The sequence below is a fragment of the Calonectris borealis genome, chromosome 2 (assembly GCF_964195595.1).
Source record: "Calonectris borealis chromosome 2, bCalBor7.hap1.2, whole genome shotgun sequence".
NCBI classification, from domain to species: Eukaryota; Metazoa; Chordata; class Aves; order Procellariiformes; family Procellariidae; genus Calonectris; species Calonectris borealis.
Genome location: NC_134313.1, coordinates 83,289,450 through 83,303,252, shown reverse-complemented (window position 1 = coordinate 83,303,252; position 13,803 = coordinate 83,289,450). Strand labels below are relative to the sequence as shown.

Genomic DNA, 13,803 nt, shown 5'->3' with positions numbered 1-13,803 from the left:
TCAAGCAAAGCACCCCAGCAAATGCACAAAGTCCCTCAGCGTGGCCAAAATCCCCCAGCTAGTGCAGTTCCCTAAAATCTCAAACAGTTGCTACCTTTTGGTCCTTTCTTAAGTGGAATATTACACGTAGACCAAGTAACCTAGGAACTGAATAAGCAATGTGGGTCGTTTAGCAGCTCTGAACAATACCAGTCAACTGAATTACCACTACATTCGATTACAATTTAAAGGTGCTCCAACAAATTTAACAAAGATTTCCATCTTTATTACATACAATGCAAACTAAGCACATCAAAATGCTGAGATTTGCAGAACATGCTTGTGAGAGTTGAAGATTCACATCTCAGCTGTTGCTGCCTGAACCAGCTTCCAGTTCTGAACTGCTCTGATATGTGACAGTGACTTTTTACGTTTGATTTGACAGCTTTATGAGACCAATTGAGCAATATAAGTTAACCATGTGAGATATATGATTGATTTTCTTAAGCTGACACTAAGTTGCAGCATTAGTACCAGGGAACTTGCATTTTCTTAAGAAATTAGGCACTCAGCATAACTGCAAGTACATGATTCAAACTTCCAAGGCATACTTTTAAGGATGGACACAGAATACTTACATCAAAGTATGCTCCTGCGTGTTCTAGTATCAGCTGGGTAGAATCTGGCTTATTTTTACAGTAAGTGACATACATTTGGAATTTGTCTGCCTGCAGAACAAAATGCAAATTTATACAGGTTATCAGAGAGCATAATTTCTGTCTCAAGAAGTTTTTACACAGTTACCAGAGAGCATATCTTCTCTCTCAAGAAATTAAACTATACAGAATTATTTTCCCATTCAAACTGACAGCATAAGAAAATACATCAGGCAAGTAAGACTGAAAACAATAGCAATGTATGCAAAAGTAGATTATTCATAGCTAAGACAAAGGTACCAAACCAAACCTGAACGCAGGTTTAGGCAACTTGCATAACTTCAAGGGCAGCTGAGCATTGGCATCTGACAGCAGTGCCTTAATTTTCTTCCCCAGTTAAAGATACACACATTTTTACTCGGATTTGAAGAGGTACTTTTACAAATTTTACAAATTAAAAAGGGACCTAAGAGCAAGAATCCATTCCTTCATGCTTCCTATCTCCCTTGTTACTTCTAAACATAAGTCTGACTTCATTACCCATGTAACAAAGCAGTGTCCAACATCTTCTGGTAACTGTTCATATTTTTCCAGCTCTTTGAGGAATATACTATGGGTAGAAAAGAAACAAACAGTATAAGGCACATGAAACATTTTCGTTAGAGCAGCTGATATTGATCTATTGTCCATGAATAAAGGCGGTTAGAAAACTGGCTGTAATTCATACCAACAGCATGACTTAAAGAAATACAGATAACAGGAATGGATAAAAATGTGTAATAACAGCACTAATATAAAATGTAATTCAATACAAATTCTGATGTGAAGATCAGAAATTGATCCAGCAGACATGCAGTTAACACATGAGAGTACACAAATTTAATAACTGCTGTTGTTCTTCGTCAAGAAGGTTTCCTACTGCTTCAAGAAAAGTTTAGCCTTCATCTCAAGAAAAAAAATGGAGGTGACTTGCTTTTTGCATGCTCAAGTTAACACAAAGCATACAAAGGAATGTAAAATCAGGTTCTGGAATATGCTAGGTATATTTTATTACTTAAAAGAATCATAACCCAATACAAACGCCAATGAATTAACAAAGACGGAAGATTCAGAACAAGACTTCTGTATACACTTCTGCCTAGGAACCATTCCACTCAGAAGAAACATAGTGGACAAGCCTCTTTCATGCTCTGTGCTCAAGTAAATATAACAATGGTGGGGCATCTCCACAGAAGCGTCGAAGAGCCAAGGAAGAGGAGGCAGCACTACTCTTTCCCACTAGCAGTCGCACTTGGAAATCAGAAATGAGGCTTCTGAAGGAATGATAGAGTCTTAAGTGATGCTTGTGCTATATGTGCATTCTGTTGAGTTCAGTGGTTTCCATCTCTTTAGGACAACTGGAAAACCTACAGCAAAATTTTAATGTATCCAGATAATTTTTTAAAAGCTGAAAGATGTCCGAGGCTGAAAAAGATAATTTTAATGGTGTACCTACCTGGCTGCAAAAAGCAACAACTGAAACAATTTAGCAATGCGAGAAGAAATCCTTTAGATTTTTTATGGAAAAGCATCCATTATTCATATGCACAATATTTTCACTAGGAAATCCCTCAGGTCATCATTTGGATTTAGCAGTAATATGGAAATGGAAGATAAGTCACTCACTTATTGTGGAACTCATAGATTTCCTGCATGTTTCCAAAGATAATGTGTTCTTTGTTTACAATACCAGGTGGGATCTCCTCGACTCCGCTTGTCATTTCCCATAGATATGTCTGCCCAGAACAAAAAAGATGCATGAAAAGTCATGATAAACTCTGAACAGAAGCACCCAGGTGTCTGTAAGCATGCATTCCTGGAGAGAAATCAGGGAAAGATCACGCAGCAGCAACATCATCTCCAATTGTGACAGTACCTGTTGTGTCAAATATATCTTGTGATTTTGACAGTAAAATCCAAGTTCTAAAACTGAAAATTTATCATAGTCCCTGAGACTTCATCATTTAAAATGCATAGTGTTCCTGACAACCTCTAATGCTTCAGGATATTCCTTATCAAGGTCATGTCTGCAGTCTAGAAGTTCATGCTTTGTGCAATAGCTAACTCTGCACATTATTTGCTTCAGCATAACAATTACTGGGCACTTTTCCATGGAATCTCTCTGAATTTCTATTCAAAAAAGTCAACTAGTCAACTAGAACATGTGTAACAGATAACAAGAGAATTAACAACAAGCTCTTTTCTATGGCTAGCAAAGCAAATAAAGTAAACCGCTCCTTTTTCCCTCCCGTCTCTAAAACGAAAAACCCCACACATTTATGAATTGGGAAAAGAGCAAATGCTGAAACTCGGTACTGACAAAAGCAAAACATATAGGATGAATTCCGAAGTGGCTGTTATCAGATGTAATGCTAAGTTTCTTCTTAAGAGCAGAAAAGATACTTAATTTGATCCTATGACTGCAAACCAATCATGCTCAGCTGTTAAAACCAGAAAGAAACAAAAAGCAACGGATTGAATCCCGTCTTCAAAGATTAGTGACAAAAAGAAAACTTACATCCATGCATTCCCGGAGGTCTCTTACGTAAGCCTTTTCTGTCTGGATTAGCTCAGCCATAATGAACCTTAGGTGACAACAGAAAGAATAATCAAGTCTCAGCCTGTTAGATCATTATGAATGCATAACAACCAGAATACATCGTTCTCCTCATCAGCTTTCGCTTTTTCAACTGCTGCAAGAAAAATCTGAGAACTGAAATGTGAAGAGAGACAACAGATGAAGGAAACATAAGAGGTAACATCCCTCCATTACTAACCAGCGCAAAAAGAAATGGGGAAGGAGATGGAATTTTTTCTCAAATGCTTTTCACTTGCTACAGTCATTTAACTGTTGTCCTCCCTCCTCCCCTTACACATTATTCACTTTTCACATTATTTCTAAAAAGAAAAAAAAAAACACATTAAAAGAAGTCTAACATAGTTTTGAAAGTTTAAGATTCTGACATGCTAGAATTATCTGTGAGAACAAGTATGTGAATAAAAGGCAATAGGAGCTATTGAGTAATATCACTCTCTTTTTACCATTTATCCAATTTCCAAACTGCCAGACAAGCCATGACAGTTGTTTCATTATCAGGATTGATTTATGCATGCTCATTTATTAAAAATAAATAAATTTATTACTCTTTCCTGCGGGCAGACTTTCGTTTTTCTTCGTTAAGCTCATGAGCAGCATCGCGCAGTTTCACCTCTGACCCAGGGACACTGGCTGGGATTATATCCAGCTGCAAGCTTTTGCTCTTTATTAAAGAAAGGAAGAATTGATTAAGGAAGGAGACAGGAGAAAACAATAGCTAAATCAAATGCAAGCAAAGCTTGTTTGTCTGTCATCACACTCAAATTTCTCTTACCGATTTATTGGAATCAGAGGAAATACCCAGAGCTTTCTCTAAAGAGGTCCTGTATTTCTCCATGCGCAGGGAAAAGTCTCTGTACCTCTTATCCACTGCTGTGACACATTTTTTAATCTCTGTTGCATGAGCATGCCCTTTTTCACAAAAGCCATCAGCCAGCTGTATCAACAACTTCACCCTCTCTTTGGTTTGCTATGAAAATAGGAAAATATCAAACAGTTACTAGCTCTACCTGCCATGAAGGGGGTCATTTTGCTTAACCTGCTACTAAGTGCAGTTGGAGAAGCCATCAAAGAGTAGCTTCCTCCTCTCTCTTCTCAGAACTCCTTTAAACAGATAGCTTTTTCTTAATAAAAATAGCACAAGATGAATATAGGTTTCCTTGGGTTTTATTATTACATGACTAGAAGCAGGTTGTTTATTTTTCTTTCAAAAATGTGCTCTATATCTAACAGAGATTAAATTCCGCTAGGCAAGTTTTTCAGAGCATGGGTATTCTCCTCACATCAATACAAAGGGGTTTTGATGCCAAAGAGGATATTTTGTTCATTACCACTGAAGCACTGGTATTGGACCTGGCCCACAGTGTCAAGAATCTACCTCCTTTAGACATTACTGAAATGTTGAGATGGAGATAAGTCTTGTTATACATGCTTTACACTTTAATGGATTAAGACTATATTCTTTAGATCTTTTTTTAGATTGTGTTATGTTGTCACACAGTTGTTTGAGAGAAACTAAGAAAACAAGTAGCCACCACCAAATCTGTAACTGAGTGCTTTTCCCAATTAACAAGCTGCCTAAGACTATGCACTTTCTTTCATGTAAATCATAAATCATCCACAATGGATGAGTTTATACCTTCATCTCTCTCTGATACCATGTCAGAGTAAAGTCTACTGTCAGGGCCCTTGGTAACAGGTAGTTAAGCAAAAGAGTCAATAAGAACTTGACTTTTTTATGTCAGTTGGAAAATCAACAGTGTTTGTCCTTTTTTTTTTTTTTTTTTTTTTTTTTTAAATTCTTTCCCTTTCCTAATGGTCCCTCATCTGAGCATTTCTTTTCACTATGGAAATAGCAAGGGCTAATACATCCTCCCAACAGGTAGCGAAACGCCAAGGGAGTGGCACTAACAACATCCTTTCATCAAAAGGGGCACCCACGTCATCCGCTGACCGACAGAGGAAACAAGGGGGGCAGTGGTGCTCTGCATGCTGGAAGGGATCCAGCAGAACAAAGGCTGGAGCAAAACTCAGAAGGAAGAAAATCCAGGTTTGAAAAGCTAAAGTGATCTCTGTTCTTTCTGCATTCTCTTTTCTCCCTTCCCACATGTCCCATGACCAACACCATCTCCAAGTCTCTTCTCTTCTGAGGTGGTCCTTCAGGCAAATGAACGCTTTTTTACTTTCTTGGGCTCTATTATTTCTCTATGAAGATTGGAGAGCCAAGATGTGGAAACAGGTGACAGTTTGAACAGGTGACAAAACAAAACACAGAGACAGACGAGGTTACCTAAGCTCAGGTACTTCAGTCACGCACTGGTTGTCTGTCTTTCACACGTGAAAACTTTTAAGCCTCACAAGTGACATCTACATCTCTGTATAGGCCTCCAGAGATGTACAATAACATAATGCTGCCATGGCTCAAAAAGTTACAGCAGAATCACAGAATACTTTAATTAAATGAGTAACCTAACAAGTAAAGTTTTAATTTTTCTACTGTCTTCAAATTAAATCACAGATGAATAATAATATGCCTTGTTGTATTTTATATCCTAAATGAACATGCAGTAATCCATAGACATCAGGATATAAAAGAGGAAATCAAAGGCCCTGCAAGGTTGGTAGGTTTTTTAAAAAACATTTTTAAGGTTCTGGACACATCCTTGGATTTTTTTTTGGGGGGGGGGGGGGGGAGAGAGAGGGAGGTATTTGGGTTGTTTTGGGTTTTTTTGAATCTTACATAATTTTATTTCTTTATTTTACCTTTGCTGTGATTTGAAATTCTTCATGTTCTTTTAACAACTCTTGAGTGTGCTGGATACTGGAGCCAGTGGAAGTATGTGTGGATAAATAAAACTCTCCATTGTCATGAATCCATTCCAGAGCCTAAATAAAGAAATAATGAAGGAAAAGTAAGAGAGAAGGCAACATACTTTTGCCAATAGAAACCATCTTAATCAGTATTTCACAAACACAGATTGGCCACAGGTAAATTTTTTTCTATGTCACTAATGTCAACCATCTAATACCTCTACAATATCAAACAGTTTGTAACTCTGAAATAATTCACTTAGTCTAAGAAGCAATGCTTAAAGAATTAAAGAAAAACAACTGACACGTGAATCCGAATACTTCACGGAAGTCCACTACTACAGGACTATAATAGTCCCCTATTAAAAGGTTCTAACAAACTATGTCTACGTTTTTGTTCACATACTCCCCAAGTGAGTAAAAATCACTTTTTTGGTGCAACACAGGACAGCTGTACTCAGAAATATGCATTTTTCAACTTGTAAAAATGTACATAAGACTGCCAAATGTATAGGCTAAACTTTCCAAGTACGTAAGATTTAACTATCACCTCACTCTTTAGTTGACATGTATTCCAGCCTCACAAAGTATGGTCTGTAGTTACATGTACTCTTAGAAATTAAACCTGCAGCAGAGGAGGAATGGTGAGATGTATCAGTTAAACCAATGAATGTATGTACAGGTAGTAAAAGACAAGAACTAAGAACAGCAATATAAAATTGTTTCCCTTCCACATCCTGGTACCTTACTCTCTCACTATTATGAACCATGCTGATCCAGGTTATTATCTATGTTCCACCCACAATACTATTTGCTGCCTTTTTAAGCATAACTCAGTGGTTGCAAGGAATCCTACTCTCTGGCTACTGGGGGAAAAAAAAAAAAGAAGAGTCCTCTCAAAGAGTCCTTTACATAACAGTAAAAATAAAAACTGTAACTGAAGAGTGACATCATCAAGTTGTTCTGCAGCTCTTAATACAGGCTACTACAGCAGTATGAGGAGGCACATGAACTTAGAAACTTCCTGGTTCTGACAAAGTCAGTATCAGATGTTCAAAGAGTTAATACAGCTTGCTTAGAACTGTCTTGTTACTAAATGCATGTGTATCTTCTGTGTCTTCAGTAAATATATACAGCACTAAACAAAAATGTAACACCCCAAGAGAAAAAGTAGTAGATTGCTAGTGGGTCCTCATTCTTCCTTTTGTACCTCATACTTTCAGCTTACCTTTTTATCTATCCATGTTACCAAGAACAGGAAAAGTTTTATCTTGGAGGACAGTAGATATGTATTTTTCAAGAGCATAACCTTACACTGAATCAGAAAAGGTATCGTCTGTATAACAACTCCACCAACAATTTCAGCTCATCAAGGCTGTAACTGAGTAGCTTTGATTCTCTTCCTTCCACTTAGGATGCTTTTGCCTCTTGGTACAAAACCTAAAGTGATTAGAAAGCCTTCAAAATTCAACACTTAATGTGAACGCTAGGATGCCATTTGCCTAGTCACATACTAGTGCAGATGCAAGCCTGATGAGATGGGCCTGTACTTGTCAAGCGCCGCTGATGGAAACAAACCAACAACTCTTGGACTAGTGTCAAGAAAAGGGACGCTTCAACCAACCACCTCTACCATGCCTCTTGTCATTCTAACATCAATCTTTGCAAGAGAAGACTGATATGGACAAGCAGCATGGCTATCGCTGATATTACAAACAACATTTATTTTGATACTTCTCACTTTTAACTTTTTAACCTCCACCTTTTTTTGGTGGGTTTATTACACAATGCTGGAATAAACGATAAACAAAAAAACTTCCCCTCTCCAAATGTTGCCCTTTCATAACTTTTTGGCAGCTCTCTAGAGCCACAACATGACAAAAAGTTCATCTCTATGTTAATTCCTACAGGTTAGATCAGCTCTCATTTCATGTGAGGATCAGGACTGTATGCTGGAGACATATATCACCATACAAGAACTGGAGAAATCAATTTAGTGACCAGGTGAGCCTCTAGCTCTGGACAATCTAGATTTGAGTCTACCATTTTCCTCGCAAACTACTATGGTATCGCTCCCATAGCAGGGCATCAAGTTCTAAAAGCACAAAGAACGGTTCTTCCAACTTCCAAACAAAAATCTAAATGAAGACAGTAACATTTCCATTTTCTGGCTAATCAGTGTGGAATTCTATACAGTTTACTATGACTGAACTGGTGATTGCTGAAAAATGGGATTTACAATGAAAATGCTGACAGATCTTTATCTCCAGTGTTTGTGTTTGTCAGTAATCTCTATACAAAAGTGAGTAGGTCATGTGCTTGGCAGAGGTTGGAGTTAAGGTTATCCAAAAGTGGGGTGCGGGGTAGGGAAGAGGTGGTGTTGTTGTTTTAAAGAGGTATTAATCTTTGACTTCACTCCAAGACTTATCTTGCATTACTTTCTTTCTGAAATCATGAAAGACAGACTTTAGAAATCTTTCAGAGATCAAAACAAACCACTAGTATTTAAGCCTCTGTCTACATTGGCTGTCAGAAAGAAATAAAAAATTATTTTTTTAGAGTCCTTTAAAGTAGCTCTAACTATATTTCACACTATGGGCGTTGTGGCCTTTTCTGCAGAACAGGAACAGATAGCTTCCTTTCTTTGTCTTATATCCAGTTAAAAAAAAAAAAGTAGTAAAAAACCATTGCAGATCATTCCAGTTAATAATTCTGCCTTGGAACCCCCTACTTATTTTTGTGGCTCGTGTTTTGATTAGTGAAGGGGATTTTTTTTGCCTGTTCTTTCCAGACTGATAAATTCAACAAAATACACAGAGGTGGATCTACCATGCAAGAAACCATGAAACCAAGTACACACAGAATTGCAAAAACTTTCCAAAGACATTCATTATTATTGTTTAATGAGTTATGCAACTTGTCAGTTTCTAGAACTGCCAATCAACTTAATTAGATGTTTTTTCCCCCAGCATCGGAGAAAAATGTTGCTGCCTGTTATTTCCCTGGTCAAATTAGGTGTGTGTGTGAAAGTTAACAAGCATAACAATTGGTCAAACACAAGCTTGCATAAATGAGATTCACCAGTACCAGATCAAGCTGGCTGAAGCAAAACGCTACCTTTAAGTTACAGCAGTAAAGATACCCTGCCTCAACAGATTTCGTTGTTCTGTATTAAAGGAAAAGCAAATAATTTAACTTACTTTTTATTTTAATCACTGATCTTTCAGCCATTTGAAATACTGGAGTCAATGGCAAATTTGTTATTGTGGGACAAGTCAGTGTATGTCAAACCTCAGATTTTTATATAAAACCCTCACCTGTTTGGCACTTCTTTCAAACACCACATACTGTTGGCATTGGTCAAGACGTCTTTTACGCATGGTCCAATAATGCAGCACACGATTCTCCCTCTGGAAGAGTTCATTCAAGATATCTGAAGAAACAAAATTAGTTTAAACAGAGGTTATGACAACCAATTTTGAAATATCACATTAAAATCAGCAGAATAAAGTACTTTATATTGTAGAATTTACAATACACTTACTCTTTCTGTTACTCTTTGTTTTGCTTTTTTCCCTGATATTCATGAAACACAGAGTGTTCCTGTTTCATTATTATTTATAGAAATGTTGGTTAAAGAAACTAGAGATGCAATTAAAACTTACTAGTAACACCTTTTTTCTCTCAAATATTTTCCATATGGGGACTGCCACTGTTTATAACATAATTGAAATAGTCTGATAAAGATGATTCTTGATAGGGTTTCCTCAGAAAGAACTAGCATGCACAGGTAATCACAACATGCTTAACATCTCATATTAATCATAACAAAAAAATAACTTTTCTGAATATACCAGTCTCCTATAAAATATTTTAATAATTTAATACATATGGGCAAATACATAATCTTAGGTCACTATAAGAACAAATGCAACATAAGCAGATATTGAATGTACAGGAACTGAAGTAATAAAAACCACACAAAATTTCTAAGTTTGTAATTCCCCTTAAAAAAAACCCAACAAAACCAACAGCAGTATAATTGAGTAAAATGACTTGTTCAAATATGAGTGTTCATTGAACCTTGATAGAATTTCCAGGTAATCAAATAATTAACTCCACAATTTGTTATTCCATTCCTGAGTATCAGAAACTCTCTGCCATTGGGAAGTCACATCCAAATTCCGCCGTTAACCTGCAATTCCACCTGTCTGGCTTATAAATTCTTCCCAGATGGCAAAGACCTTCTGCTTACAATATGCAGAAGATTTTACCTGAACTCTGCTTCTTTAATGTTTATTGCTTTTTTTCTTCAAACAAAGAAATCCTAGCAGTTTCTTGTGAAGCTCACTTCATCCACTGCTTCTTCCAGAGCAGCAGCCAGCTTTGTAGCTACTGCAAACCTAGATGGCAAACTGAAATACATCGAAATGGGGACACCTGACGTCTCTGCCAGGTGATTCTGTCAGAAGTGCAAAGAACCCAAGGGGACGTCTACCAGAAGCAGAAGAGAGCACAAAAAAGGCTCATTATTCACAATAATGCTTTACTTGCTTCTCTACTTACACCTAGAGCTGGCTAGTTTCCATAATTACAAATGGAGGCTCTCAGGTGCTAGGCCTCTTAATGCCTCTGCATTCCCCTGCCCCACTGTGCAGGTCCACCATGCCTCACACCCCAAAACCTAACAACTCCAAGAAACAGTTTGACAGAGAAGCTCAAATAAAGGGAGCCTGAGGGGAAAACCACCTCTCTCTATCAGTGATCTGGGACCAATTACAACCACTCGTCACAGACTCCCTGAGGATTATGAAACCTGTCTGCATCGCTGCCAACATCCTCCTGCTTGGAAGCACCGTATTCCCACTTGCCACAGAGTGTTGAGATCACCCAGGACTTGCTTTTGGTTGTAATCTGGTCACTGCAGCGTAATCTGGTCACTGCAGCCAAGGTTTTCTTCCTGCTAGGCAGGCTACCCTTAAATATGCCTCAACCGATCTGTCCCTTAGCCAAGCCATGAGCTGATCTGCTATGAGCCTCACCTGCTTTCTCAGTTTTATTTCTGCCTTACGTCACCTCTAAAATGCTTGCTCAGAATATATGCCAGATTTTGGGGGGGGGGGGGGGGCAGGGGCAGACACACAGACGACTATCATTATACAATGCAATACACCCAACTGGACACACCATATAAAAAGAGACATCTTCATAGTGACGCAAGCGAAGTAGTTCTGACAAAGAGCAAGCAAGGTGAATTTAGCTAATTGGAACAGCATTTGTCCTGTCAGGACATGAGATACAGATGGCAAGCCAGTGAGAGACATTTGGCTGGGCACTGTTAGTGTTATTGCCATTAATTTCTTGGGCTGACAAGGAAGAGGAAAAAAAAAATTCTATAAAATACTCAAAGAAAGTTATAGAACATCAACATTTAATACTAGGTTTAGAGGAGCAGCTCTATCTCAACTCTTCTGAACTATAGTCCCTGTTGTTGTTGTTTTCTTTGATTCCAACATTTGTTAGGATTGTTTCCTAAACTTCCAGCTTATTCTCCCGGCTCAGAGCGCTTTCAGCTGTCTCTATGCATCCTGCACTCTGTCAACCTACCTAAAAATATGAGCACCACTAGACAAGTTCCTGCACTATGTTCAGTCACAACTCATACAGCAGAGACAGAGGTAAGAAAGCAGCACATGAAATTAGCAGCAGAAGCGAAGATGAAAATGCTCTGTTTCTGAGCTTACAGCAATTGTCACCGACTGAATCCACCTGCCACGGCACAGTTCCAGGCCACAACTCCTTCCTAAAATTCAGCTTTGGCACGGTGTCCGATGCAGTATTTGGATACTCTTAACTGCAGGCCAAGGAAATTATTTACACTGGTATGAAGGGACAGAAGGACACCTCTGAGTTCAGTACCACTGTGATTCTTGTTTCCCATGAAGCATGTGCTTAGCTAAACTTTGCCTACATTAAAACATTGCTTTTCTAGATATCATAATCTGCAGCTGGGAATAAGGATCGAGTATGCCACTGAATGAGGTTTTTGAAAAATGTTCAGCAGTTCTGCAGAAACTCAAGGCTTACTCAAGTTTTTAAAATGTTCATTTATATACAATATACTGACCACAGTCTGACACACTGTTTCAAGCACACACCTGAGTATGAGTGTGTAATGGTCCAGCAGAACACATGTAACTTCTGTTTCACCAAAATGAAATGCACACTCTATTATTTTTCTTCTCTACCTATTTAGAAAAGAGATTTTTTTCCTTATATGCCTATTTGAACAGGAAGATCAGAGTGAACTTTTAAATCACTTGGTAAGCTACCACCATACCATTGAGACCTAAAAGGAAGGAGTCCTTGCTAGTTCTACCTTGACTCATGTTTAATTTCCAGAAGCATGTATTACATGGCTTATGGGGGAAAAGCATTAGAGCACATAGCTTATTTTCTTCCTGCTCGGAGATTTTTGTTGCTTTGTTTGTTGCTCTTTAAACATGTATCACTCATCCAGGATTTTAAACATACACAGAATATGCATAGCACTACGGTTCTGACATATAATTATTCTTAAGGACATTAGCAGAGACTTTTCTACTCTTTCCTCATCTGAACACATTTACCTTTCTCAGAATGACTTTTTACACAGCTTTCAAAACTGAGTTTTTAAAAAGTTTGTCTAAAAGTCCTAACATTTTTTCTTATACTCAGTAAGTGTGGTAGCTACAACTTCCTGCTTGCTACTGCTTTGTTTTCTTTGTCTGCTACTAAGAGAATAGCTAAGTGACAAATGTCAGCAACACTTCTTCAGTTATTGATACTGCCAGCATTTGTGTTGAGTTTTTGCCTTGTACAGTTCTAGAAATGTTGATACCTTGCGGACAGAGGAAAAACAATCCCTTGTCTTAGCTCTACATGCTTAAAGTTTCAACTGCCACAATCCAATTATTTCCTTAGAGTGAAAAGTATGGCCAATACCCTATTACCTTTCCAACACAAAAAATTCAATACAGGGAGATTTTCAATTTGAGTACTGTCAGATACATGGGTAAGTTTAATACAAACTGTTTTCCCCTTGTAGTAAAGCGAAGCAGCGAGCATGTCCTTTTCTGATAGAGTCATCAAATATTTTAGAGTGAAAGTGACCTCTGGAGGCCATCCGTTCCAATCTCCTTCTCAAACCAGGACTAACTTCTAAGTTTTTCAGGGGCTTGTTCAACTGAGTGTTAAAAATTCCCAAGGGCAGAGATTCCACTACCTCTCTTGGCTACCTGCTCTACTCAGCGCTTTCTCACTCTTGCTGTAACACTTTCTCCTTATATCCATTCAGAATGTTCCTTGCTGCAACTTTTTCCTTGGGTCCTATTGCCGTGTTTGGCTCCATCCTCGCAAACAGCAATTAATTAGACAATTAGACTTCTCTGGTTTTGAGTCTGTAGCATGGTCTGAGTTCAGTCACAGCTTCAAAATGCATCAAGCAGAATACAACTGGCAAATAAATGAGTAAAATGCAATATTTATTTCTGACTCTCTCTCTGATTTCTGTTCTGGCTACCTCACCCATCAGTTATCATACCCTATTAACTTCTGCCTTTTTGTCCCTGAAAGCCCTACAGATTTCTCTCTCTACTCCATTCCCCACAGTGCATGTTACACCTTAAAGCTGCACTACATTGAATTAATCACAGCAAAACCCAAGCCCCATGTATTAGTTCT

The 13,803-nt window shown here is 38.0% G+C and overlaps 1 protein-coding gene across 7 annotated transcripts in view; it reads right to left on the bottom strand.

Annotated features, from left to right (window-relative positions):
* Positions 1-13,803, bottom strand: part of TRIO (trio Rho guanine nucleotide exchange factor) — a 265,761-nt gene that overhangs the window by 89,945 nt on the left and 162,013 nt on the right. For all 7 annotated transcript variants that reach the window (XM_075142475.1, XM_075142469.1, XM_075142472.1 and 4 more), the window contains 8 exons: positions 9,399-9,514; positions 6,034-6,156; positions 4,046-4,240; positions 3,819-3,934; positions 3,193-3,259; positions 2,301-2,410; positions 1,176-1,245; positions 618-707 (listed from right to left, as the gene is read on the bottom strand). In XM_075142475.1, the coding sequence (XP_074998576.1) occupies positions 618-707; positions 1,176-1,245; positions 2,301-2,410; positions 3,193-3,259; positions 3,819-3,934; positions 4,046-4,240; positions 6,034-6,156; positions 9,399-9,514 (887 nt within the window). The remainder of the gene's footprint in view (positions 1-617; positions 708-1,175; positions 1,246-2,300; positions 2,411-3,192; positions 3,260-3,818; positions 3,935-4,045; positions 4,241-6,033; positions 6,157-9,398; positions 9,515-13,803) is intronic.